Source organism: Agelaius tricolor, unplaced genomic scaffold (genome assembly GCF_023055355.1).
Source record: "Agelaius tricolor isolate 1412-34295 unplaced genomic scaffold, bAgeTri1.0.p SCAF_22, whole genome shotgun sequence".
Taxonomy (NCBI): domain Eukaryota; kingdom Metazoa; phylum Chordata; class Aves; order Passeriformes; family Icteridae; genus Agelaius; species Agelaius tricolor.
In genome coordinates, this window is record NW_027269282.1 from 10,069,446 (window position 1) to 10,095,220 (window position 25,775).

General features: G+C 41.7%; 2 protein-coding genes across 6 annotated transcripts in view; both read left to right on the forward strand.

The window, feature by feature from the left end:
* Nucleotides 1-20,682, forward strand: part of TACC2 (transforming acidic coiled-coil containing protein 2) — a 57,779-nt gene extending 37,097 nt beyond the window's left edge. For 3 of the 5 annotated variants that reach the window (XM_071446324.1, XM_071446325.1, XM_071446328.1), the window contains 9 exons: nucleotides 490-670; nucleotides 786-926; nucleotides 7,720-7,863; nucleotides 8,286-8,362; nucleotides 12,489-12,532; nucleotides 17,821-17,981; nucleotides 18,316-18,422; nucleotides 19,241-19,361; nucleotides 20,117-20,682. In XM_071446324.1, the coding sequence (XP_071302425.1) occupies nucleotides 490-670; nucleotides 786-926; nucleotides 7,720-7,863; nucleotides 8,286-8,362; nucleotides 12,489-12,532; nucleotides 17,821-17,981; nucleotides 18,316-18,422; nucleotides 19,241-19,361; nucleotides 20,117-20,182 (1,042 nt within the window). In that variant the 3' untranslated portion in view covers nucleotides 20,183-20,682. The remainder of the gene's footprint in view (nucleotides 1-489; nucleotides 671-785; nucleotides 927-7,719; nucleotides 7,864-8,285; nucleotides 8,363-12,488; nucleotides 12,533-17,820; nucleotides 17,982-18,315; nucleotides 18,423-19,240; nucleotides 19,362-20,116) is intronic. The other 2 variants (XM_071446326.1, XM_071446327.1) reach the window with 1 other exon arrangement.
* A 146-nt stretch (nucleotides 20,683-20,828) lies between these two features.
* Nucleotides 20,829-25,325, forward strand: LYPD5 (LY6/PLAUR domain containing 5). Its single transcript, XM_071446333.1, has 3 exons — nucleotides 20,829-21,344; nucleotides 22,128-22,244; nucleotides 22,803-25,325. The coding sequence occupies exons 1-3, from the start codon at nucleotides 21,290-21,292 to the stop codon at nucleotides 23,003-23,005; spliced, it is 375 nt and encodes a 124-aa protein (XP_071302434.1). The 5' UTR covers nucleotides 20,829-21,289; the 3' UTR covers nucleotides 23,006-25,325.
* Nucleotides 25,326-25,775: the final 450 nt, after the last annotated feature.

Sequence of the window (25,775 nt, forward strand, 5' to 3'; positions counted from 1 at the left end):
TAAAGCTTTTTCCTCAAATACTCAGGTAATTTTCACATTAGTGTAGAAATCTGTTAATTGCAGTTTTTCACTTGGTTTTCCCTGGATACACTTTCTGAACAAGGGCTCTTGTTCATAAGACCAGGATATGGGAGTTGTGTTTACTTCCAATAATTTTGCTTGTCAAGGACATCTGTTCTTGTGAGTAAGAGTTGTGTTTTGGGAGAGAGGTAGGTCACAGTGAGAAAGGAGTAAAAAGGCAAGTGAGAAATACTGAAGAAATGTGACATTTCTGATGGAACTGGTTTTATTTTGATGTCTCCAGTGCAGTGCTTTGAAAGGATATTGCAAAGTGTTACGAGATATAATGATGTAAAATTGAGTTGAAACAATGTGTGTATAAATATATTTTTAATATATATACACATGAAAGTGATGAAGAGGACTTGCTCAGCTGTTACCAGAAGCAGAATTGTGAAGCCTGAAAACATGTGCACAATCTTTTTCCAGGTCGAGTTTTGAAGACCCTGAAGGCCAGCAGTCCTCTGGCATGAAAATCCCGCACCCAGCTTCCCGAGTCCTCGCTGCCAGCCAAGAGGGACATTTACAGCCCCCTGACAAGGCCAAGCAGAAGGACCTGGAGCCCATGACTCTGGGAACAACTCCAGAGGCCATTGAAATCGTGAGTCCTGTATGATATAAGAGTTTGGGAATCATTTTCCTCCAGAAATTTTGCATTTTGCTTTTGTCCCGAACAGCTTGGGCAAAATCTCTGTTGCTTATTCAGCCTCCTCTTTACCCTTCAGGCTTCTCCTGAAGACTCCTTTGTCTCTGCTGATGCTCTTCTCAATAGGATATCTAAGAAAGCCTCAATATGTGATCAGCCTGAATACCTAGATCCTGACCTGGCAGAAAAGAACCCCCCAATATTTGCTCAGAAACTTCAGGTTTGTAGCAGAAATATAAATATCCTTTTCTTTCTGTTTGTCCATACACAGGCAAAGGAATGCTTTGCCTCATCTAAAAGGGGTGGAAGGAGGCTTGGAGGCGATGTGGAAAAGAATTAAAATAATTATTTAATTCTTTCCAAAGTAACTCTTCCCTTTCAAAGACTTGAGGAACTTTAACTCATGTAATTCATATCATCCATAACCTTAAATTTCATCAACACCTATCCTATGTACCTCTAATGTATGTATTTTCCAGAAGTCTTTTTAAAGCAAATTTTTTTAAGCTTGAGCACAGGACTTGATGTGTGGGGAGTTGTCTTGTCATCTGGCCTTAGTAAGTCTGTATGTATAGATTAACTTTTTGAGATTCAGGACCTAATTCTGCTGAAATGAAAATCAGGCTTTGTTTTTCTTGTAATTTCTCTAATGCAGAATTTGGCATGGTTTCTTCTAGGAAAAGCAAATGGATCTGCAGAGCAGTTCTGTATGTCAGGACATATTTTCTGGAATATTTACAGTGAAATTTTAAAAAAGGCAAAGGTTGAACTAAGATTGACATGTGGCATAAATTCACATAAAATGGAAATGAAAGGAGAGGAATCTGTGATAAAGATTTAGCTTCAGAAATCATTTCTTTTACATGAAGTGTTGTTCATACTGATCACCTAATAAGCAATATTTTTCTGCACAGCTACCTCAAAACTAATCAAGCCCTGGATTTTTGCATCACTGCCCTGACCATGAGAGGAATTTGGGGTGTTTGTCACCCAGGAATTATCTGAGTTACACGTTAAAATTTAACAACCCATTTTTGAGCGTGTCAGACATTTCTTACCATGTTCTTACCACATTTTTTTCCCTGTGGGGGACTCCCCCACCAAACCCTCGGACAGGAGGAGCTAGAGTTTGCTGCCATGAGGATAGAAGCTCTGAAGTTAGCCAGGCAGATTGCCCTCTCCTCCCTGCGCTCCAAGGTACCTGCTTTGTGCCTGCCCTGTGTGTGTGAGTGTGCACAGCCCGAGTGCTGCTTGTCCTGGGGGGACACCAGGAGCATGCTGGCAGCAGAGCTGACACAGAAATGCTGTCACCCCACTCACACCCCAATTAACAACAGGCAAGAAGCAGCAGCGTTCCTTCAGCAGGAGGTGGACTCTGCGGCCCAGGTGGTGTTTGTCATTTCTCTGAAGCAAGATTTGTCCTAAAATGTTTGATGGTGAAGAATACCAGGCCTGCTTTGGCCATAAGGACATTTTGTCTTCTGATAGTATTTTCAGCTTGAAGTCAGACACCTTTGACCCTCAATGTTTGGAAGTGAAGAAATCAGTCGACCTTGCCCTCAGGCATCTGAAGAAAGGGACTGCAGCAGGGTTGGAAGGGCTGCAGAACTCGCCAGGAAAAAAGGCCTCACATCACAATGTGTCTTTATTCATAAAGATCTAAATCTTATTTTTTTTCATTGCTACTTCCAGGTCCTGCTGGCTGGTTGTGCCTCACAGTGATGCTTTGCTCTGCTGTAGGGATGCACGTGGAACTCACTGTGTTTGGAAAGCCAAAATAGTCATTCCATAAATGTTGGTGGCTTTCTTGGAAAAGGCTATCAGCTGAATGGGATGGCAGTGTCCTGCTGCAGTGAGACATCTCATTCCAATTGAGGAGAATGTGCTACTGACATGCCCTTCTCCAGTAACCTTCCTCTTGTACTGTCCATTAATAGGTCAGCCCAAAGTCTTTGCCCAGTCCTAAATGATCTGGAGTTCATTGCATCACAACAGCATTTGGAGCATTTGGGCTGGTTTCAGGGTAGAATTTCTTGGTGCTTTAAAGATCAGCTATTAAGTAGCTACTTCATAAAAGTAAAGATTTTTTTTTTAATGTTAACTGTACTCCTGTGGAAAACAATGATTTATTTCACATACCTTTGATTTATTTCACATACCTTAAATAGCCCAGGAGCCACCTTGTTTCTCCTGTGCACATATATTTACTAAGGTAAACACATTCCTCACAGATTTAAAACTATTTTAGAGTATGTTGTTACAATCTTTTATTTAATTAAGAAAAACATGCTGTTGTCTTCATTAGAAGGACTAACCAAGCTGAAACCATAATGAGGAACATAAAGAGCAAAGGAGGAAAAACAAAAATAATTTTCCTATATGTGACTGTGTCCCTTTGCTTTACTGTCCTGAGTGTCAGGTGTTGGAAGAGAATGAGCTGAGATCCTCTCTAGATGCTCTCTGCCTCCTTACTCTCTCTCAAATTCCTTGTCCTCCCAACACTTTGCTGGAACATGAAGGATTCAGGACCTCCAGCATCAGGAAACACCTGAGATGAAACACATAATATTACATAGATGTTCTTCATGGGTTATACAGAAAACTTCTGCTTAAAATCTGCATTTCTGCAACCAGCCAGCTGTTCAGAAACTCACAAATTGTACTATTTTAGACTGAAGAGAATGCATTTGTGTGTTTGTGAATACTTGTGAGTTACCCAGGGGAGATTGTGCAGAAGTTTTACAGAATGTGGGGTTACATTTTAAAGATGCTGTTCAGCATCATCACAGCACCTTGTTTTGTTGAGACAAGTTTTGAACTCCTTAGAACTTAGAAATGGGGAAGAGATTTCATATGACTTTTTAGAAAATGTCATTAATGTGTGTAACAAAAAAAACCAAAATGATAAGCAGAGGTGAGGAGAGAAAAACAGGCAAAACTCCCCCCTCTGACAGAGAACTGGCAGCAGTTTTTGAAGGTGACAGTGCCCCATGTTGGTCCAGGCCCAGCAATGCTTGTAGCCCAACACCATGGGTGTCATGTTAGGCTGGGAAGGACTTTTGTCCTTGTGTAGCTTTGCTATTTCAGTGTTAAATTAGCCTGTGATGACACCCCTTGTGACCTACAGGGACTGATGGCCTGGATTAAGTAGAACAGAAACCAGCAGATGACTGCAGTGACTTAAATTTGGATGCTCCTGGCAGAATTCCCTTCTGGATGGCTGGCCTCTGTTATTTTCTGAATGCTATGTAATTACATTTAACATTTGCTAAATGATGACTGGATGGGTAACAAGAATAGGATGATAAATAAAGACAGAAGCACTTGTTATGACAAATTAAATCACCTAAAATAAAGATTAAATACTAGCACTTTGTGCTAGCACTAGGAGTGAGAATAAGGATGTGCTGTTCTCAGGCACAGGAGAGTTATTTGGCCACTCCCAAATTTCTTGTCACAGACTTAAACAACAGCAGGACCAGTCATCTACTTTTACATTGCCAAGTATTTCTGTCTTCCAGTGTTGAGGTGAATTAACTCTTTTCTGTTGAACAGTCTCCATTTGGATCTTGTGAGGTAATTTTTTAAGTCCAGCACCTGTGGGTGCTGAGATAGAATCCAAGGAAAATAGAAACTGAAAGGAAAGGCATGGGCAAAAATGGGATTAGTGCATTACAGCTTTGTGGGCCTCTCATGGTAGTGGAGAAGGATTATTTCCTTCAAGCAGCAATGCCATTGATTTTAGCAAAACTTTACAGGCAGAAAACTTCTGCTTGGGTTTTCCTTGGCTTTCCATGTATTTGCAAGCACAAGTAGCTCTCACTTTGCCTGCACTGACCTGTCTGCTCACACATCAGTCAGAAGAGTCCATCATTCCATGCACACCCAGGCAGCATTTCAGGGGCTTGGAAAGGGCAGCCTCATTTTCAGCAGGGCTAAACACACATTTCTCGAACTGCTGTGATAAAAACTAGTTTTCATTTTCCTTCCATTTCTCTTATTTTCTTCCTCTCTGACCTCCTGGAAGTGAGATAACTGCAGCTGGTTAATAGATGTGCATTTGTTTCCCTTCTGGTCAGATATCTGGTCTCTGTGAAAGGTGCTGGGAAGGGAAGTGTGTTGAGTTCTCAAATATTTACACTAAGATTGCAGTGACCTACATTTTGTAGTAATCCCCCTGAAGACTCTAATCTTTCTGTGCGAGGTTTAGTGACTTACAAATCCCTGTGATGATTATTACCCCAATTAACTGCTTACCTTCTCAGCAATTAGATGTTAAAGCATTATTATTGGGTTATTTTGGGTAATACCATCATCCTGTTGGTCAGGTGCTGTTATTTTCTCGGGGTAGGAATATTTTGCAGGCAGCAAATAACAGTTACTGAGTTATGCATCAGTTAGGAGCTCTGTAAAATTGACTTTTGCAGTAAAACCATGATGACTTTTACTGGTTACTCCTGCCAGAGAGCCCAGCTGTGACTTGTGCAGGGTGTTTCCAGAGTTAGGGCAACACTGGCTGGACCACTGCTACAAGCATTTCTGCTCAGTGGTTAAATTCCAAGAGTTTTTATGGTCATTTTTTGGAAATTTCAAGCTATTCTGCATGTCATTATTGCTATTGTTTTGTACAATTTAATCAAATGCAAAGAGAGCTAGAGAAAACATAACTGTATTAATGATCTGTTGTGCACTACATAAAAATACCTATAAGTACATACTAAATGCTCTAAACATCTTTTTCTTTAAAAATTGTCATCCTCCCAGCAGTTACTTGGACATGTTTTTATATGAGCTTAAAAAACGTCTGTGTTTCTTCTTGGCACAATGAATATTTTCCAGCAATCTCTTTATGAGATCCAGCAAATTAAGCTGCAGGAGGCTTTTGAAATGTGACAGATGCAGTTCAACAGATCAATCTGAGGGGTGGCCTTTCTTTGGAGGACAGCTTTGATGATCTAATGGCCCTCTCTTATCTCTCAGTTATTCCTACTTTGTGATTAAGGAGGGAGTAGTTTTTTTTTTTTTTTATTTCTACATTTACAGAGGTGTCTGAGCTTGTATTCCAGGTGGATTTTTTTCCTATGTAGTTGTTTTACATTGGAAGATACTTTTAAGAGCACAGACTGTGCAGTTTTGACAGATCTTGGAATGGTTTTTCTTCTGGTAGGAAAATCCACCGAGTTTGAGCTTGCACCTCCTAATTCTGCTAGAATTGATCCTTATTTTGGATGTTCATGTTAAAGGTAGCAAAAACAGAGAAGGGATAGCCTGCTCCATAAATCCCAGAAGAGTCAATTGACTCCTAGGTGTAAAAACAAAAAATACCAAGTAAATTAGTGAGAGTCTCCTGTAAATGAAGATGCAGTGAGGTGTTCTGTAAGTACTGTTTAGGTTATTCTTGTTCTAATTAAACTTTCTTGTCTAGTCTTTTAATGTTGTTAGTGTTTCTTCATGTTCTTTACAGATGTGATATCCAGAACATCTGGTCCTGTGTGCATTGTGTACAATTTCTAATACAGCTTCTTCAGTCAGGTGTGATACAAGAACTCACAAGGGATTACAACAACATGAGCAGTGGGTTTGGATGCTTTCTGTGATGCTGGGCAGTGTGAGAAGAACTGTGAGGAACAGCATAACTGTTTTATGGAATAGCATCTGGCAAAGTTTCCTTTACCAGTGTTGAGACAAGAATATGTGATGTTGAAATTAATGAGGACTGAACCTTAATCCAGACATTATCTACTCCTTTCACATCCCTGTGCTTCAGTCACTAGAGAGTGACTCTGCTATTTTCTTCTAAAAAATACAAACAAAACAACTTAAACAAAACCATATCAATAAAATACAAGAAAAATAATTATTTTCTCTTTTTTGTAAAAAATAATTGAAATATTCTTGATTACTAGTCTTAATTATTGCAGATAAAGCCTAAAGACTTAGCTACAGCATTAGTGAACCTGAATGAACAGAATACATTGTTTTATACACAAAGTTAACAGGTAAACTGGGAAAATACATTATCCCCTTTTCAGCAGCAAGGAAAACAGGATTTGAATATCCATTTCCATCAGTGAATGGAAAAAGGCATTGATCAACCTGATTTTCCTCCCCACTCATGGTCCAGCCCTTGTGGTGGGGGCTTGGCAGTGCCCAGAGCAGCTGAGGCTGCCCCTGGATCCCTGGCAGTGCCCAAGGCCAGGCTGGACAGGGCTGGGAGCAGCCTGGGATGGTGGAAGGTGTCCCTGCCATGGCAGGGGTGGCACTGGGTGGGATTTAAGGTCTCTTCCATCCCAAACCATTCTGGGTTCTGTGGACCATCCTTTGGAATCTCTCCTCAGTTTTTATGTGCTGTAGCTTGGGTTGTTTGCATCGAGAGTTGTTTGTGAGACATCTCCTGCATCTCAGTGTCACGTTCCTGTTCTTTGCTCTCCTCATTTCACATGCTGCTCTCCCTTATTTAATCTGGGCTGCTGATATGAGCAAAATTGACAGCTGCAAAAAAAGCCTCATTTAACTGACTAATCGCATGCTGGACACCAGTGGGGCAGCAGTGTCACCTGCATAGTCACACTTTTTCTGTGGTATTCTTTATGATAGATGCCATGTATTGACAGGCCAGACCTAAGAAAGTGAGCTGTCCTCTTGCTTCTGGTTTCTTGATTTATTTTAATGGACCATAACAAGCTTTCTGCCTTCAAATCTGATTCTTTCTGCTGATGTGCATTTCTTGTGGATGTTGTGGTGAAAAACAGTACCTTTTCTAAGATAAGACTTTAAAATATTGATAACAAAGTGCTGTCTTTATTTTCCCTCTGTAGAGGTAATATGACTTTCCTGGTGCTTCTTATGGATCTCAAATGTATATTTTATGATTGCTGAATTCAGAACTCCTTGTTTGTGTTGTAATTTAAAGGTGCACAGAACTCTAGTCCTAGCACCACACCCAGAAAACCCATGAGCTAAACACCTATTTAATGGCTTGTTTCTTTGTATTTAAAAAACCAAACCCACAGAGAGAACCTGCTATCCCAGCAGATGTTTCCATCTCCAAAAGTGCTCTGTACTCCCGCATCGGCGCCTCAGATGCAGAAAGCACCACGGCTCTGCTCTACCCCCAGCAGGACCTGGACTCTGCACTACGGCTGGCCAGAGCAGAGGTAACAGTTTCCACAACTTGGGAAAGGAAAAACCTGCCCCTTGTTGTTCCCTTCTTGCCTGTTTTCTCCCAAATGCTTTATGTTGTTCTGTTCTTGTTTATGTTGTTCTGTTTTATGTCGTTCTGTTCTTGGAACCATCCTCAGCCACGCTAAAGCAAAAGGTGCTACACTGCAAGTTTTACTTGTTTTACAGATGTGAAAAGCAGATATGATATCAAAATAAATCTTTATGGTATTAAACCTCACGTGTACACTGTGCATCTTGACATTGCTATATAATTATATAAAAAGGGTAAGCTGCTTGAAATAGGAATAAAATGATGTATTTTACAAAGCTGTGTATCATATTAGTGTGGCTAACAGTAGCAATGAATAAATGGGTATAATCCAGTGGGGTTTATTCCCTTTGTTTTCTGTTTCAGATTGTGGCCAAGGAAAGGGAAGTATCTGAGTGGAAAGAGAAATATGAAGAAAGCAGAAGGGAAGTGATGGAAATGAGGTGGGTTTTTAACTTGATTACTCTGTCAGAGAGCCTCATCTCAGCCTGACATCAGAGTACCACGCTCATACAATTGTTTTGCTTAGCTTTATTTTTAACTTAAGGCTTTGCACTGATCCTGAACTGATCCTTTGTCTTTTCTCTGTATGGTGGGCACCACTGTTCAGGGTAATCATGAAAAACTTCTGTGTTGCTAATCTCATTCACACCCTCAGAATACTGAGATATAAGGGAGGTTTTACTCCAGGTTAATGCCATGGAAGGATTTCCTCTGGTTGGTGTGTGAATTCTCACTAGGATTGCATGGTGAGGTTCTTGTTGCAGACAGGATGAGTTACCTGCAGAGTTACCTGCAGAGTTACCTGCCAGTTACCTGGCAGGGGGGTGCACCTTAAATGCACATTAAATTCACTCTCCATAAGTAGTTCTGCTTGGAAAAAGGAGGGGATGTAGGGAAGAACATGCAGGTTTGCAGTAGTACAGGCTGCCTCCAGGACATCATTGTAAGGTTGTTCAACAATAGAAATCAAGCCAGTGTCAGGAGAAAAGCATTTCTTGTAAAGGAACCACTCTGGACTATCAATGTTGGCTTTTAGGGAGATTCTACACCCTTTTCTTTGAACTAAGATGATTTTTTAATTGCTGCACACACTAAGGTTGATTTAAGTTAAGCAATAGTTCTCTTGACTTTTGCTCTCTTGTTCCCTTTGAGAGCTGACAGAAGGACCCGGAGTTTTCAGTTTGTTCTGGTTGTATCTGTTCTATTTCTGTTCCATCCTGCCTCTGGTACATTAAATATCTGTACACTGGAACATGGTTTGACCCTCCTTTCCAGCCCAGGTCCTTCCTCTTGCGAGGATGACAACAAATTCCCTGTAGTGGATGATGTGAGCAGTGCTGCTCAAAGAAGCACTGAAGCCTTCCATTCAGTCAGTTGAAAAACCTTTCAAGCTTTCAGCTTTTTTTTTTTTTTTTTTTTTCAGTTGGTAGGACCATAAGGAGGACAAAACAATGAGCCTGGCTTGCTCATTGATATGAATCTGAGAAAGCCATCAATTGCAAAAGAGAGTGTACAAAATACTTCATGGAGTCTTTAAAGCTTATTATTTTCTACCTTCAAAAACCAGAAAAAAATGGTCCCCCCTCTTAACTCATAAAGAAAAGGAGACTGTCACGTTATTTTAGCATCCCTCCTTTAAGTAATAATTTATACAAATAGCTTCTGAGACTATATTTTCTTTAAAATCCCCTCTGTTCTAGTACCAGCTTCTTCCCAAAATGAAGAGTTTCAGTGATTTAAAGCTAAACTCTCTATCTAGTGATGACCTACATAAGCAATCACTTATATCCAGGAAAACTGTGCTTAGGGAGGGAGCACAGTAGAAGGGAGCTGCAGTGCAGAGCTCCACAAACGCTTGCATGGATGCCAGGAATTGCACATGGCAGATTGGAATAGCAGCAGCACGGGGCTCTGAGCCAAAGCATCTTAAGAGAAGCATCTGCAAAAGGCAAGGGCAGCCTCTTTATTTCTTCTTTGCCACCTCCCAGTGCCCAGCTGAGTTCTCTCACCTCCCTTGTGCTCTGCTGGGATGGGGAACAAAGCCCTGGCATAGCCCTGAAATGCTTAATGAGGAGCAACAGAACAGAGTGGCTGTGAGCAGTCAAACCCAGGGAGCCAAACAAGGAGGGAACAAAATGAGGGATTGTGAGGAATGTCTCAGTGTGCAGCTCACACTCAAGTGTGGTGCTTGGTCTGTTCTGTGTCGAGGTGCACGTGTCTGCTGGCTGCCAGTGGGCACTGCCAGCCTTTTCCCTGATGGAGGGAGAGCCAGGGGTGACACAGAGCAGCTGGCACACTGTGGTTCTGCACCTTCATCTTCCACACAGGAATTTGCTTGTGTGTGTCTCCACCCTCCAGAAAATCTGATTTAAAAAAACAAACCCCACAATAACCAAGCCAGATTTCCCACAGGCACATGCCTGGAACGTGTGGATGAAAGGAAAAAAATCTGGCTAATATTGTCACAAAATGATAAATACACATATGTGCACCAAGATAAGATTTCTCTTGGAAGTTGAAATGTTCAAGCAGTCCATGTGTGGTAAATTAGAGATGCAGCAATGAGATATGACATAATGATAAGCAGGGAGTGAAGGGATTATTTAGAGCTGCAAGCACAAAAGCATCACTTCCCAGAGAAGGAGAAGCAATGCTCCTGTACCCATGTCCTGCATAGTGTAGCTGGAACATCCTGAATTCATCTAAATTACCAGGAAAAGATCATTTGCAGGAAATTCCACTCCAGAGAACAGAAGCCAGAATGAGAGGTTTAATAATGCAGTAGCTATCAAAGAGCTGAACCACAGTGGGCTATACCATGATCCAAGAGTCTAACTGGAGGCAGGCAAGAAATACTTAATTATGGTTTTTTGGAGGTCTGATTGATTATGACTCTGTAAGGGGAGTCAAGCAGATGACTTCTGAGGCCCTTTGTAGCCTTAGATTCTGGTGGTTTTATGCCTTACAAATGTGCAGTCAGTGAATAGACTGAGTGTCTCAAATAGCAGCATTTAAGCCTGTGTAATGTGTCAGCCTGGGGTTAAGATGTGCCCTCCCCAAGAGGGATGATGTGGCAGCATCCTTTGGTTCCCCAGCTGTAATGACCATTATTTAGGCTCCTGGACTGAAAGAGGCCTTTGACATGAATCTGGAGCAAATCCTTCCCTGGGAAGTGCTGCAGTGTTGTAATGTTGTGTTCCTTACCCTGAGTACCCTGAGTCCTTGGCTTCCTCTTCTTGGTTGCTAAAACTTCCCAAAGGTGCCTTGTGTCACAAGGACATGACAAAGCTTTAAAATCCTCATTGCTTACAGCAGGCTTTTGAGGTAATCTGCTTTGGACATGAGACCAAACCCTTCCTTTTAGGGCAAAATCCTTGCTGTTATCTTTGCTCTCCAAAGCATCATTTATGGTTGAAAGGAAAAATCCCAGTGCTGGGGTTAGAGCCCCTGCTCTCTGAGTGCTCTGCAGGACCAGGGCAGGGGAGATGCTGCTGACTTTAGGGCCAGGTGGCCTTCTCAGGGCTCTGGGCTCTGTCTGTGATTCAGATTTGAGGCAGTTCTGGAGTTATTGTAGTAGTTTTGTGGGAGCTCTGCAATTTTCTCCTTTTCTTACTGACTTTTATTGCCACATCCTTTCTGTAACCTCACCAACTGCAGCAGAGCTCTGAAAAAGGAGCAAGTGAAAGTGAGTTTCAAAAGAGGTGTACTCCAACTCCAGTGAGCTGTTTGGAATATCCACTTCTGATGAAGTGTGGGGTAATTTTGTTTTTTGTAGACCGTCCTGTGTGGCTCATGAATCAAAGCACAGATCAAGCTAGTCTCATTTCATTAGCTTTATTTGGCTCTGGGAAGGGATGGATCATCTTTCTAAATCACATTTAATCTGCTTATTTTGGCTAACCTCTTTTCAAGAAGGAAATTCAAAGCCTGCCGTGAGTATACGAAATAAAACGGTCTTAAAAGTAGAATTTTGCCACCTCTGCTTCAAAAACAGATTTGGGAAATGGGACATGATGGATTTTGTGCTACATAGTTGAATAATTTGATCTTGTTCTTTTAAGTGGTAGTGAATCATTTAATCATGAAAAGATTCATTTAGAAGATGAGATACAGTTTGAATGATAGCCAACACTACTGTTAGGTTTACTTGATGCCAATTATAAGTTTACTTGAAGTTTATATTGAAAAGAAACCGACACAAATTTGGAGAAGAGGGGAGAAAGCAATGGAAAAACCAGGGTCTTCGTAATACTTGAGTTAGGCCAGTGTGATTATGTTTATAATCATGATGGGTGATGTTTCAAAAAACAGAATCTGTTTCAAAGCAATCTCTTCTTCCTCCCCTCACCTTTATTGATTCCCATGGAGAGTTAAAAATCAGGTGCAGTGTTAAAATTCTCAGTTTTATTTGTTATTTGGGCAATAAAGAACATATAAAAATGTGTTGGGGTTCTGTATCTCTTAAAAGCACCACAGTTCAGTTTATGATAGTGTTATTTGCTAAGTAAGCATGAGCAATGATGTTGTTTGCCAAAAGTTTTTCTTTTTTTGTTTTCCCTCTTACAGAAAAATAGTTTCGGAATATGAGAAGACGATTGCTCAGATGATAGGTAGGTGTTCCTGCTGTGAAAGGTGCTCCCTGGTTGAAGTCTGTGGGCTTCATTTTGATGCTGGCTGCATCTGCTGATGCTGCAGGGAATTGTGAATGCATCTGAGGACACCAGAAAAGGAAAAGTCAGGGCCTCGTCTCATAGCCAGCAGCCCCCGGGCAGTTCAGGTAACACAGAAAGCTCAGGGCTTTCCCTTCTGCAGCAGAGCCCATAGGAAACAGGTTCAAATTCATGGGTTTCTCCAGGAGAGACTTCCAGTGACCTAAAAACCCCTTAGGCATCAGCTCACAGCTGTTTAAAGGCAGATCCCAAAGTTAGCTCTTCACAGCAACAGGGATTATCTGTGCTAAGTGCATCGATCAGACGAAAACCAAGATTAACTCCAATCCCAGCTGGGACTTTACAAGTGCCCAATCCTCCACCCCCCCAGTTACTTACTGACACAGGGGTCTCCTTTCAAGTCTAAATTGTGACAAGCTTTGCCTCTCAGTAATTAAAAACCACCTTTGCTAACAGCATGTCTCACAGATAAAAACCTCTGCCTTCAGTAGCACTTCAAACCCTAAGGTTGCAGGGCTTGTGTGGTTCCTCAGCACGTGAGGTCTTGCCCCTGGGATGTGATTTTAAAGCCTCCTCTAAGATTTCCAAAGCTCTTTTTATTAGTCTGGCTATAGCAGGCACTAGCACAAATGGCTGAGTGGAATTTTGGGATCTCCAAGGCCAGAGTTGCTCAGAAGAGCACCAGTGTCTGGTGCTTTTGCTGCCTTCCTGGATTTCTTGGCCATTGGGAGGCATCCCAGCCTCATTTCAAGTGAAGGGTAAAATGGACCTACAAATAAATTTTGTGAGAATGACAACTATAATAAATAAATTAATGAAATATATATACTAAGGAATAAAAAACACTAATAAGAGGCCAGGCTTTATTCTCTCTCGTATTATGCCTCCATTGCCTTTTGTATGCACAATTGAGCCAGTGTGCTGCCTTCTGACATGGTGTGTGTCATTGTCATCATGCAAGTGTTCAAGCAGGAGTGACCAGAGTATGCAAAGAACTTATTTCATTTTGGTTTACATACCCTGGTGTGGCTTCCACTCTGAACCTGGCCAGTCCTACAGACACACAAAAGACCTGTCCTTTCTTCCCCAAGCTATGCATACAGTAAACAATAGATAAATTTGCATTCTATTTTTGAGAAACAGATTTTTTTAAAAATCAGATTTTGAGACTGCAGTGCAACAGTAAGATACAGAATAGGAATCCTGGGGCAGAGGCACAGCCTTGGTGTACATGGTGCATTCCACCATTGCCACTTCCTCTTGTTGCAAAGAAGTGAAGGTTCAGTAAGTACTGGGCCATTGACTATGATTTAAACTTCAGATTCAGAGTATCAGAACCTCTCAGATGCTCTGTGGTGAGTATTTAAGGGCTAAGGCTATAAGTAATTTAATTTGCTGTCCATTTGCAAAGGAACTGAACCAACAACAGCTACACAGAAAGCATCCTTTCTGTGTTCATTAGAGCAGTATGCAAATCCTACAGCATGGTAATACGTTAAATGTGAGGCTTCTCCCTGCATTTAATGTAAATTTTGGATCTAATTGTCCCACTTTGTCATGCCATTTCTTGTAAATTGCTGTCCCTTCCGATAAAGGAGTTCACTCATCCGAATGCCACATGTGGAGGAAAAATGTGTGTTTGTTATTTGCATGTACTTCAGTGACCTGTTAGTGATGCCTCACTGCTGAAGCAGAATATGCATCTTAACAAAAGAAATGCCTGTGCTGTTTCTGTTCATCATTTAACCCTTCTGAACTATTTATACAGCCCTGTTAGAAGGGCACTGCACATAAACCAATTTCACCAATCCCTTTGATGAATATTCAGTGAGGTTGATAGGTCCTGCTGAGCTTTTTGTAGGCTGGTGTGTGCATAATGAATACTGAAAATGTCCCATATTAACAATATATGACTGCCCATGTTTGCTTCTAAAGGCCCTGAAAAATGTGCATTGCAAACAGCAATTGCCTTTGATTCCAAGGCCTGTGGAAGGTTCAGTATTTGCTGTCACACATACATGGAACTCAAAATTACCCAGCTTAGCTGCTGTGATTACTTCATGCCACACTGTGCAAGCTGCCAGTGTGGAGATCCCTGTTTAGTGTCGCTTGGTGTATCTTTTTACTTGTGCTTTTATCTTTTTTTCCCTTTTTTTTCCTTACACTTGCCTCAACTCCTAACACATTTTAGTTTACTCTGAGGAGTGGGGAGAGGACAGACCAGGCTTTCCAGGCTGTGCTGCTGCTTTGTGCTTGGTGCTGTTTGCTCTGACAGCCGGGGAGCAGAGCCCGGGTGACCCCAATGTTCCTGCACCCTCCACACACCTGGCTCACAGCCAAAATCCCCACCCCAATTCCTTTTCACTGACAGCTTTCTAATGTTGATTTGTTGGTCTTTTTTTTCCTGTTAAAAGTATCCTTATTTTTACATTTGAATACATGATGAGATTTATGAGATTTTACATTATGAGATTTTACATTATGAGATTTTACATTATGAGATTTTTTTTTATTACTTTACATTTGAATAGCTGATGAGATTCTCCTTGTGAAAAACAAACAGTTGTTATGCTTTGTGCATTACAGGTTGTTGCATTACTTATTTGCTGCTTTCCTAACAATTCCCGATTTTTCTATTTTGCTTCCGTTTTCGTTGCTTCTTGCTATTTGCTTGCAAAAACAAAACAGGCAAGCCTGGTAAGTAAAGCTTTACACCAACTTTCACACCAGCATTTTGCATCTTTAGTTTCTTTTGCTTTTGTTCTCTGTTTGCTGCATTCCCATTAAGTCGTGTGAGTAGTAGTGAGCTGAGCCTGAAAGCGGATCTGCCGTGGTGCTGCTCTCATTCTGTCAATTTGGGTAGTGTTAGTCCTGAGCATACTGCTGTGATTGTTGGTGAGCCCTGGGCAGGGTGTGTTGCAGATGTGGAAGTTATTTAATTCAAATATTTTGATCACATAACCTCGTAAACATATTTAGAATTAAGGATGTGTAGCGAATTGTCTAAGATTTGACTGGCAGACTATTACCAGCACATTTTATTGAAACTAAATCATAGTCTTAGAAAATAGAAGGTCCTTTCCAACCCAAACCATTCTGTGATTCTATGAAAACATCACATAAAACTCTAGTCTCCCTCCAGCCAGGTTTCTGCCTTTTGTTGTATTTAACCACTTTGGTTTGGGAGCATCACTTGGACGTTCCTTGGAGCAGCCTGGAGCAGTGGGAGGTGTCCCTGCCCATGGCAGGGGAGTGGAACTAAATGAGCTTTAAGGGACCTTCCAGCCCAAACCATTCTGGGATTCTGTAACATTTGCCCTGGTTTCCCATGAGTGAGTTTAAATGGTGCTGGGGGTTGAGTTTTGGAGGAGCTGATCCAGCTGAGAGGAGGGCCCACGATGGGGAGGGAGGAAGAGGAGGAGCTCAGTAGCTGTGAGGGAGTGTGACATGAATTATTAACTTCCTGATCACCCTGGAACCAAGTAAGGAAGTGGCTAAAATACCTCAGACAAAAGTCTCAGAAAAAGTAGGGATGTGATATTAAGTACGTTACAATATTTTGGATGAGGATGCAAATGGATCTCTTGCCCATGGAGTTACAGTGACAGAAGTGTTGCCAGAGAACAGGATCCTGCCAGGAAAGGGTTTGGAATTATCTGGGCAGGGTGTAATCTCCAGCACAATTAAAGAAATCTATTGCTGGAACACAAGGAAACAGCCTCTGAGCTTTAGAAAAATAAACAAAAGACAACAATTTTGTTTGTTTTAATTGAGAACACATTAATTTTGACATTGCAGAGGAATACAGGGTGTCTCTAAGAAAGCAAAAGAGAAAAGAATGTTTCTTTTTAATAAAGTGTTAAATATATCCAAGTGATGTTGTGTTACACAACTGGGCTTCTCTGCCACGTCAAAGGCATTTGTTCACCAATAAAATAAAGGTGTTACAAGCAGGTCCTGAGAACCTTCATCTTCTGTATCACACAGAGCAAAAAAAGCTCAGGTCAGGCTCTGCCCCAGCCAGGTGCTGTCAGAGGTGAGCAGAGGAGCCCAGGAGCTGCTGCACAGTGTGGCATCATCTCTGCTCTAGCCTTGGTCAGGCCAACAAAAATGTTTATTTTTTGGATGGAGTATGCAAGAGGAAGAGATGAATCTCAGTTTGGGAAGTGACAGTATCAGCTTTGGCATTTTGGAGCTGACCACCACTATAAATAATTCAGATGAAATCTTCTATTCAAATAAAAACACCAAACTTGTTTAGTTCTTTATGTTTCCAAATATAAAGGCCCAAAGGAAAAGTTGTACGTTGTGAAATGCCCCATGCTTTTTCCACAGAACTTTTTACCTTATTTTAATTTCTGTCATAAACCAAGGAAAATGGTAATATGAAACTGTTGTGTTTTGTGGGTGGGTTTTCCTTTCAGTATCATGCAAAGTACCCCTTAAAACATGGGCACAAGAATCATAGTTTAGGATGTGAAGGAAACAATGCAGCATTTTGGAAGACAATGCCAGACCTTTTCTTCCAGTGTTACGTGGATATTCCAACTTATTATGAGGTCAATTCCCTTGAAAATTCCTCCTCCATATGGATTTGTATTCCTGTTATGTTCTTCCCACCACCCCTGGCTCAAATTTAACTATACACAGGAGGAGCTTGGCAGATGTTTTTTGCAGTTTTTTTACACTTAGGAAGTCTGTCTGATGTTAGATTTCCTTTCTGCTACTTGCTCCAGCAATCCTGAGAGCTGGTAAAACACTGCTTTTCCAAGGGAAGAATTGAATTGCACTGACCAAAGTGCCTTGTTTGTGCAGGATTAGAAGGTGCCAGGAGGTGACAGGCATTTATCAACAGTGGCAGATAACTTGTGGCCAGTGCTAGGCATGTGCATAAATGTCCTTTCCTTCAGCTAGTGCATCTTCAGGGGAAATCCAACACCTGCCTTTTCATGGGAACAGCTGAGTTCAGAGTGAAGAAATCATCAGTACAGAGATACATTCACATTTTCCCCCAACATCAAAATATTTAAATATCACTGTATTTAGCAACTGTTTTCCAAAACAGGCTCGTGTCTTTATATAAATCTGACTTTTCTGGATCCTGTAAACTTACTAATACACAAATAGGGCAGAGTATAGTAAAAACTGTAGATGATAGTGAGCTCAGTGGACTTACTCCTGTTACCCTGCTGAAAACCTCTCTTTTCTCTACTCCTCTCTTCTTTCAGAGGATGAGCAGAGAGAGAAATCTGTCTCCCACCACACTGTTCAGCAGCTCATAGTGGAGAAGGAGCAAGCTCTGGCCGATCTGAACTCAGTGGAGAAATCCCTGGCAGATCTTTTCAGGAGATATGAGAAGATGAAAGAAGTCCTGGAGGGGTTTCGGAAGGTCAGTCACCTTAACATCTCCTTTAAAGAACAGAGCTGAGCAGGTTCTGTGGACCAGAATGTGCTGTGCTGCTGAGCAGAAGGCAGGACTGGTGTTTCCAGCTGATGCTGATGTTCTGCATGCCAAACCATAGTCCTCAGGTGAAGGATTGCAGCCAGCTATCAAATGCAAACAGAAAAATTGTAAATCTCTTTACATTGTGTAATATTCTCTTTCAGGGGGTGTCAGTGTTGGACTGCAGCCCTTCAAACAGTTGTGTGTGGCTCCCACAAACAGGTGCCTGTCCTGCATTTTAACCTCTTGGTTTAAATTTGATGTCATCTTCTCTTTTAAGAATGAAGAAGTGTTGAAGAAATGTGCGCAGGAATATTTGTCACGAGTGAAGAAGGAGGAGCAGAGGTACCAGGCACTCAAAATTCATGCTGAGGAAAAACTGGACAGGTAATCAAGTCATGGATTCACAGAATGATTTGGGTTAGAAGGGATCCTAAAACCATCTTGTTCCACCCCCTCCCATGGGCAGGGACACCTTCCAATGGACCAAGTTGCTCCAAGCCCTGTCCATGCTGGCCTTGGACACTTCCAGGGCTGGTGCATGGACTGTACACATTTTTCAGGAGTTCATGCTGCAGAAAGATTCCCATGGCTGGACCTCACATCCCAAACTGATCCTGCAGTATGCAAAGCACAGGCTGCTCTGTGATAGAGGTGGAAAGAAATGCAATAATGAGAATTTCTGCAATGTGCTTGTGTTTCTTCCAGCTCCTGACCCTACAGAACCCCTTAAATTTCTATATTTAGGTAATGTCTTCTTTATACTTGTTAATGTATTTTCATGGGAGGATCAAGAAAGAAGCCATTAGCCAGTTCCTTTTTTCTAGATCTCCACGTAATGACCAGTTAAGCCTTTCTGGGGATCATGTTCAGGACTCATAGTACAGTCCCCTGAACTGGAGACTAGGTTTGGAAACTGCCATAAAACACTTCCACCTGAGTCATATTTGTGACCTCAGCAGAGATGTCTGAGAGAAGCACAAAGGGAGCAACACAGACAGTAAGAAAAGGCTCTGCAGCCCCTGCTGAGCAGGAGAGGGATTTGTGAAAAGCGTTTAGGGACAGGTCTCACAACATACCCAGGATGTTGTGAGGAAGGCAGCCCTGCCCTCTCCCCCCATTTGTTCAGGTGCTGTCCACCCTGGGGCACCCTCTTCCCTTTCCTGTGGAGATCCTGATGTGACCAAACCCTGTGTGTTTTGCAGAGCCAATGCTGAAATTGCACAAGTGAGAGGCAAGGCCCAGCAGGAGCAGGCAGCGTACCAGGCCAGCCTTCGCAAGGAGCAGCTCAAAGTGGATGCCTTGGAGAGAACACTGGAACAAAAGGTAAATAAACCAGGAGCCAAGCTCTGCCTGAGGGTTGTCCTGCAGCTCAATGGCCTTGGGGACAGCAGCACTCCCCAAATTTTAAGGCAAAACCCCAGTGTGCCCCAGCTGGACCCAGGTTTGGTCTGAGCCCAAGTGTCTGGGGCTGGCTCAGCCTTGGGCAGAGCTCAGGGTGCACCTCTGCAGCCCAGGCCTTGGCTTGCTTCAGTTCTCAGGTTTTTCTCTCAGGTTCTGTTTCCCTTTTTAGTGCTAGCTGTAATTCCAATGCTAATTCCAAAGTGTCTGTAGGAAATGCCTATTTATATCTCTAGCTCAGCCAAGGGAGCTTGCTTTGGCACAGAACAGCTCGTCCTTGCTTGCAGCTCTGCAAGGCAAGGTGAAAATAATGAAAAAAAAATAGAAAAGTGCAGCCTAGAAACAAATTTCCACTCTGTATTGTTGTGGAGTGCTGGGAATGACTGCTGTGAAGCTGTCTGCTTTGGTGCTAAATTTGATTTATTCAAACTGGAGGAGCTGTTTTTGGAAGAAAGGAAGCATTTATTTGAATGCATGTAGCTGTACTATGAATATGAACACTTAGTTGTACTATATATGCACATATATCTGTATGTATAGATCTCCTGTTCTCAGCATTGGAGAAAAGTTAATTTTCCCACACCTTTCTCACTAGTTAGATAACATTAAAATTAAAAAAAAAAACCTCCTCATCTTAATGCAACAATCCTTTTCATAATACTTCATATTTTATTTTCCAGAATAAAGAGATAGAAGAATTAACAAAGATTTGTGATGAACTGATTGCCAAAATGGGGAAAAGCTAACTTTTAACCAAATTTCTGGACTTCGATACTGAGTGCAATATGACCATTGGCACACTGATGTCCATGCATTTATGTGGACAGGTTATATTTTCACTTTTTCGTATGCACTACTGTATTTTCTTTCTAAATAAAGTTGATTTAATTGTATGCAGTACTAAGATGACTATCAGAATTTCTTGCTATTGTTTGCATTTTCATAGTATAATTCATAGCAAGTTGATCTCAAAGTTCCTGTATCAGGGAGATTGTCAAGTTCTCTAAGAAAATACAAATTGCTGATCCTAGCCTTCCCTTTGTACATGAGTTCCCATGTTGGATGTCTTTTGGATTTAATATAAACATGTATTACTTGCATGGGGACTCTTGCCTTAAGGAATGTAAACTTTATCTGCATTTGCTGATTTGTAAAATAAAATCTAAAAAAAAAAAAAAAGGAAAATGCATGTCACAAATGAAATTCTCTATTGTAAATAAATTTTTTCGTTGAAAGTTGAAGATAAGTATGGCTCTCTTCTCTTTTGTGTCCTTCACTTGCTACTTGCTTATTTCAGCACCAGATGCTCTTGGGAATTAATTCCTCCACAGAAAGCACTTCATGGGTCACTGCTTGGAGCACTTTGTGGGTCACAAGAGTCTGCTGCTTATGTGCACATATCTAGGTCTATATCTTAATGTCTCTCTAAATATATATATATATGTGTGTGTCTATGTGTTGGATTTGGACCACTCAAGTCTCAAGCATAGGCTTAATCCTCCAAAATATTTAATGCTCTGACCCTGATCCAGCAAATCCCATGGGCAAATGTAATGAGGCTGTTGGAGGAGTCAGAGGCTGTGCCATGTGGTGACAGGATGGTTTTTAAGCATGTCTGGCACTGAAACGTGAATAATTTCCTGCTCCTGGAAGAATTTGCCTGCAGGGCTGGTGGAGCTGAGGTTGGTGTGATCAGAGGTGCAACCAGAATAGGCTCCATAAGTAGCACTCTTGAACACCTCTTTATCCTGTAAGTTATCCTCTGCACAGGATTAGGGATGGAGGAGAAGCATTAAGGCTCTAATAGCAAACAAACTGCTTTCTTTGCCTAATGGTGCATCTCTTGGATCTCCATGATGTGGACAGTCTTCAGCCTGCTTCTTGTCAGCTCCCTTTTGGTCCTCAAAAGTAAGTCAGCTCCTTTTTCTTTCCTTTTTTTACTTCATTTGCATTCCCTACCTCAAGCATGGCTGAGCCTCTTTGCTGTTCTGGGCTCCTCTCCTGGGCTGGGTTGGTTTCAGGTCATTTTGTGTGTGTGGTTAGCAGCACAGAATTGCACCTCTGTAAAGATTCAAATGTCCCCACTGATAGCAAGGGTGGGATTTCTGCTCTGCAAGCTTCAAATGTGGTGTTTGAAATATCTTCATAACTCATGCTTGCCTTCCTTTGAAAATGCCATGTAGTTTGAGGCAAGAAAGAGGATTGAGGTATAGTTGTGGTGTTTAAACAAGAGCACAACTCAGGATACATTGCTGTGCTTTCCAGCTGAATTGGTACTTCAGGAGAAGAGGAAAATTGGATCATTGTAAGATTTTATGTGTATACAATGTGCTTTCTCATGGTACTGTGGACCAAAGATCATGATGGAGGGGGAAAAAAACAACATTTGGGCTCTGCTCTGAAAACATTACAAGAAGATATGGATGCAGTTACAGAACATCAAATGTTTCTTGTATTATTTTAAATGCAGATTGTAACAACTAAGTAATCTGTGGTTGATGTTTTTTATTTTTTTTTAATAAATATTTGACCCATTTCTAAAAAAATAAACATTGATAAGATTTGCAGACTCTTTGGATTTTCCAAAGCTTTTTTTTTCATTTTTTAATGTGTGCTCAAAACCGTACTAGAAAGATTGATATTTTTAAATACTTCTCGTAAATTCTAAGTGTCTCTTCTCCCTCCACCCAGGTGAAGCACTGCAGTGTTACACCTGTGTAGGTTCTAGTGATGATGACTGCAACAGACAAGGAAGTCAGCAGTGCCCAGGCCACGCAGATGCCTGTGCAGTCATTAGAGGACAAGCAAGTAAGTGTCACAAATGTGTCAGACCTGTTGCATTTGTCACAAGAAAGAAAGAAATAATCAGTGTTGGAAAGAGAAGAATGCTGAGTAAGTTAAGGAGAAAACCAAAATTAGATGTCTCCTCTTAAAATAAACCCCATTAATGAATCTCAGTCCTAGTTTTGTTGTCACAAAATCCCACAGGGAACGATTTGTCAGTGTGCCACAATGAGCTGCACCCACTCTGTGGGAAAGCTAAAAAGAAGCATTTTAACTATTGCCCACTTTTTGCTTGAGTGACTTAGCTGGAAATTAGGATGGAACAGAAGCTACTGAGCCCCTGCACTTGGGCACATCCCAAGGTATTTTAGCTGCACCAGTTGCCTCTGAGATAAATCAGAGTTATTTTAGTGGGAGCTGTTGGTGCGCTGCCTGGTTGAGGTCGTACTCATTTTCCTGCGATGAGCAGCCAAACCCGAGGCTGTTGCTCAGCGCTGGGGGGTCAGGCTGGTGCTGGGGGGGTGCAGGTGGGAGCAGGGGGCCGTTTGCAGCCCCTCTGGGCTCACTGTGGCTCTGTTGCAGGTGGCATCATGAAGTCCTGCTCGTTCAGGTCCTTCTGCGAGCGGGCGAGGCGCGACGGATCGAGGGCGCCCGGGGTGAGCGTGCACTGCTGCTACTCCAACAACTGCAACGCCAGGAGCCTGGCTCCCAGGGTCACCAGCTCCTGCAGCCTCCCCCTCCTCATCCTCACTCTGCTCTGGCACCCCTTGTTGAAGCTGACATGAGGGGCAAAATGAAAAAAAAAAGTATCCTCAAGCAACAACTCTGCCTTCTTAGCAAGGGGTGATAATATTTGCTAATCATGTTGCTCCATGTACCATTTATCTCACTAGGCAAAAAGCTGTAGGAAGACCTGACAGATGTTTAGATAAAAATTGTTTCATCTGCTAAATAGGTCTTGATCTCTGTGTAAGGAATGCTGCCCTGTTGCTTATTTTCCTGCAATTTGGATAAGGAGAAATCTTGGCTGCAGGTAACCTGGTAGTGAGGTCAAGGGCAAATGGCTGCCAAATGCTTTTTGCTGTTGGCAGATATTCAAAAGCAAGCTAAAATTTTCAAGCACAAGGTGACTGAAAATTCTAGCAAGCAAGTTAATCTTTCAGAGCATATTGGCATGCTGGACAAAAGGAAACTTGAAATACAGATGATTTAGTATTAATACAAATTGGTAAGAGAAGGTGATTAAGAGAATAATGCATGGAGGTATATTCTGTTGTATATGATATGTTCCTGACAGGGGGGCTGGAACTGGATGGTCTTTAAGGTCCCTTCCAACCCAAACCATTCAATGGTTCTCTATGCTTGTGTGTGCATTTCCTTGGAAAAAACACCTTCCAGTCTTCTCTTTTCTGATCCTTTGAGAATTTTGCCACAGCATCAGAAGAAGAAGAAAAAAAGAGTTTGGAAGTTGTTTTTGAACTGGTACTCCATCCAAAGATTGGCTCAATCTATCTCCCCTGCTGGTTTTAAAAACAAGTGATTAATCCCTGTCTTGTAGGCAAATTATAACTTAAGTTTATAATTCTTGAGGCTTCAGTTATGTAAATAATTCTCCACTGCCCTAAACTGCAGTCTTTGAGAGTAAGAGTGTATATATCTGTACAGGTCTCCTCCTTCAGTGATGTGGTGGAGTTGAGGTGGTTTATCTATCTTTTCATTTTACAAAGTGAATGAAATTACTTGGAGGTCTTTAGAGGTGTAAAGAGGGACTAAATCAATATTTTTAATAAACCCATTCCTGGCAGTTTTACCAAGTAGATGATCCAGAAGGGGTCACATAGTAGAAGGCATTGTGCATCACTACCTCCTTTGATCCAAAACTCAGAGCACCAGGCAAGCAGATGAGTGAAATTTGTAGATTTTAATGTCCAGCTGTGATGATCTGGTCCAACCCCTGGCACAGAACATGCACAGGACTGGCTGAAAGTCCAGCTGGTGTAACTGAAGTAGAGGTGGTCCTTCCAGTTCTAGTTTTAGTTGCCTCGTAGGAAAAAGGTTAGGTAATGAAATTTATGGAACTCACAAAATACGTGGCAAAGTAGTTTTTCCTCTAGCTTTGTGCTGTGACTTTTTTTCAGTACAATTCTTTGAAAAATCAGTTCTGGGCAGTGTGTAGTAGAATTCTTCACATTGACCAAAATTTTATTCAGGTTGCAAACTCTAGAGCTGCTGCAAAGGTCAATGAGTGAGCCCTCCCTGCAGAGTGTAACCCTTGCCTGCCTTGTAGCTGTCACAGGGGCTGAGCTGTCTCCTTGTTTGTCTGTGCTCTTTCCCAGTGTGGATCCTTCCATCATCTCATGTAGGTTGTGGCTTCAGACTGGCTGGATTCTCCTGGGTTTTGTTCAGGTGGGCTCAGACAAGGCAGCTTGGTCTATTTTTAGTCTCTAGGCACCACTCTGATAAAGCTGTTAAATATAAAGATTGCAACAATGCAGCAGATCTTGGCTGAGAATGTTAATTTGGACTCCAGTGTCTCATTTGTATAAAAAAATCATTTAAATTGGTGTAAGTATTTTTCATTTCATTCTCAGCTTGAAGCAGTTCCTTCAATCTCTTCTGCTACAGGAAGCAGGTATTGATTGTATCTTTATCTTTGTATGGTTCTGTGATGATAAATCTGTATTGAATGTAATCTCTGTATGTGCTCAGTGCATTTCCTTAATGAGAAAATAAATTACATGCAATGGCTGACATTGTCTCTTGGTAAACACAACTGCTTCTTTTAATTGGGATTTCCAGCTGCATCTGGTGCTTTGTTTCCCTGCAGGAATCCTGTTGGGCTTTGTTGTTTTTTGTTGGTTTTTTTTAATGTGGGATATATTTCTTAAATCTGTTGGATAAAATAGTGGATGTTGGTAGTGTTCTTGCTGCTATATTTCCATGGTAAAGTAAGAAGGTAAATCTCTATCCTCTTGACAAACACCATCTGTCATTCCTGACAGCAGCCAGGACTGGGATCTTCAGGCAGCTCCCAACGCCTCCAGCCACTCCTGCCTCCCAGCTCATCACAGGCCCTGCTTTGCTTTTTACAGCAAAAAAAAAAGACATTTTTCCTGCCCAATTATGACCCTGAAGTGTCTGCATGTGGATATCTAGGAAGGATGAGCAACTTTTGTGGATTGGTGTTCTCAGAGCGGTTTCGTGATGGTTTTTGGCAAGAATTGACAGGAAGACAAGCAAAAGAAACAAAAACAAAATAGAAGGGATCTTCTTTAAACTCCATTAAATTGCAGAAAATATTGTAATGTTTTTGTTGCCATGACTGTGCAAAGCTATTCCCAGTCCCAGGTGCAATAGAAAGTTGGTTGTTCTGAGGTTAATTCCTGCTGCAGCCACAGGCTCCTTCTCCTTTAATGTCAGCAGCAGAGAGGCTGGTGCTGAAATGCTTTCTGCTGCAACTTAGAATGACAGGACTTCCTTTTCATCTCTTGTATCAGCTGGATTTATGTAATGGCTCAGTTGGGTAAGAGCTGGGTGTGAGTGTAACTCTGCCCT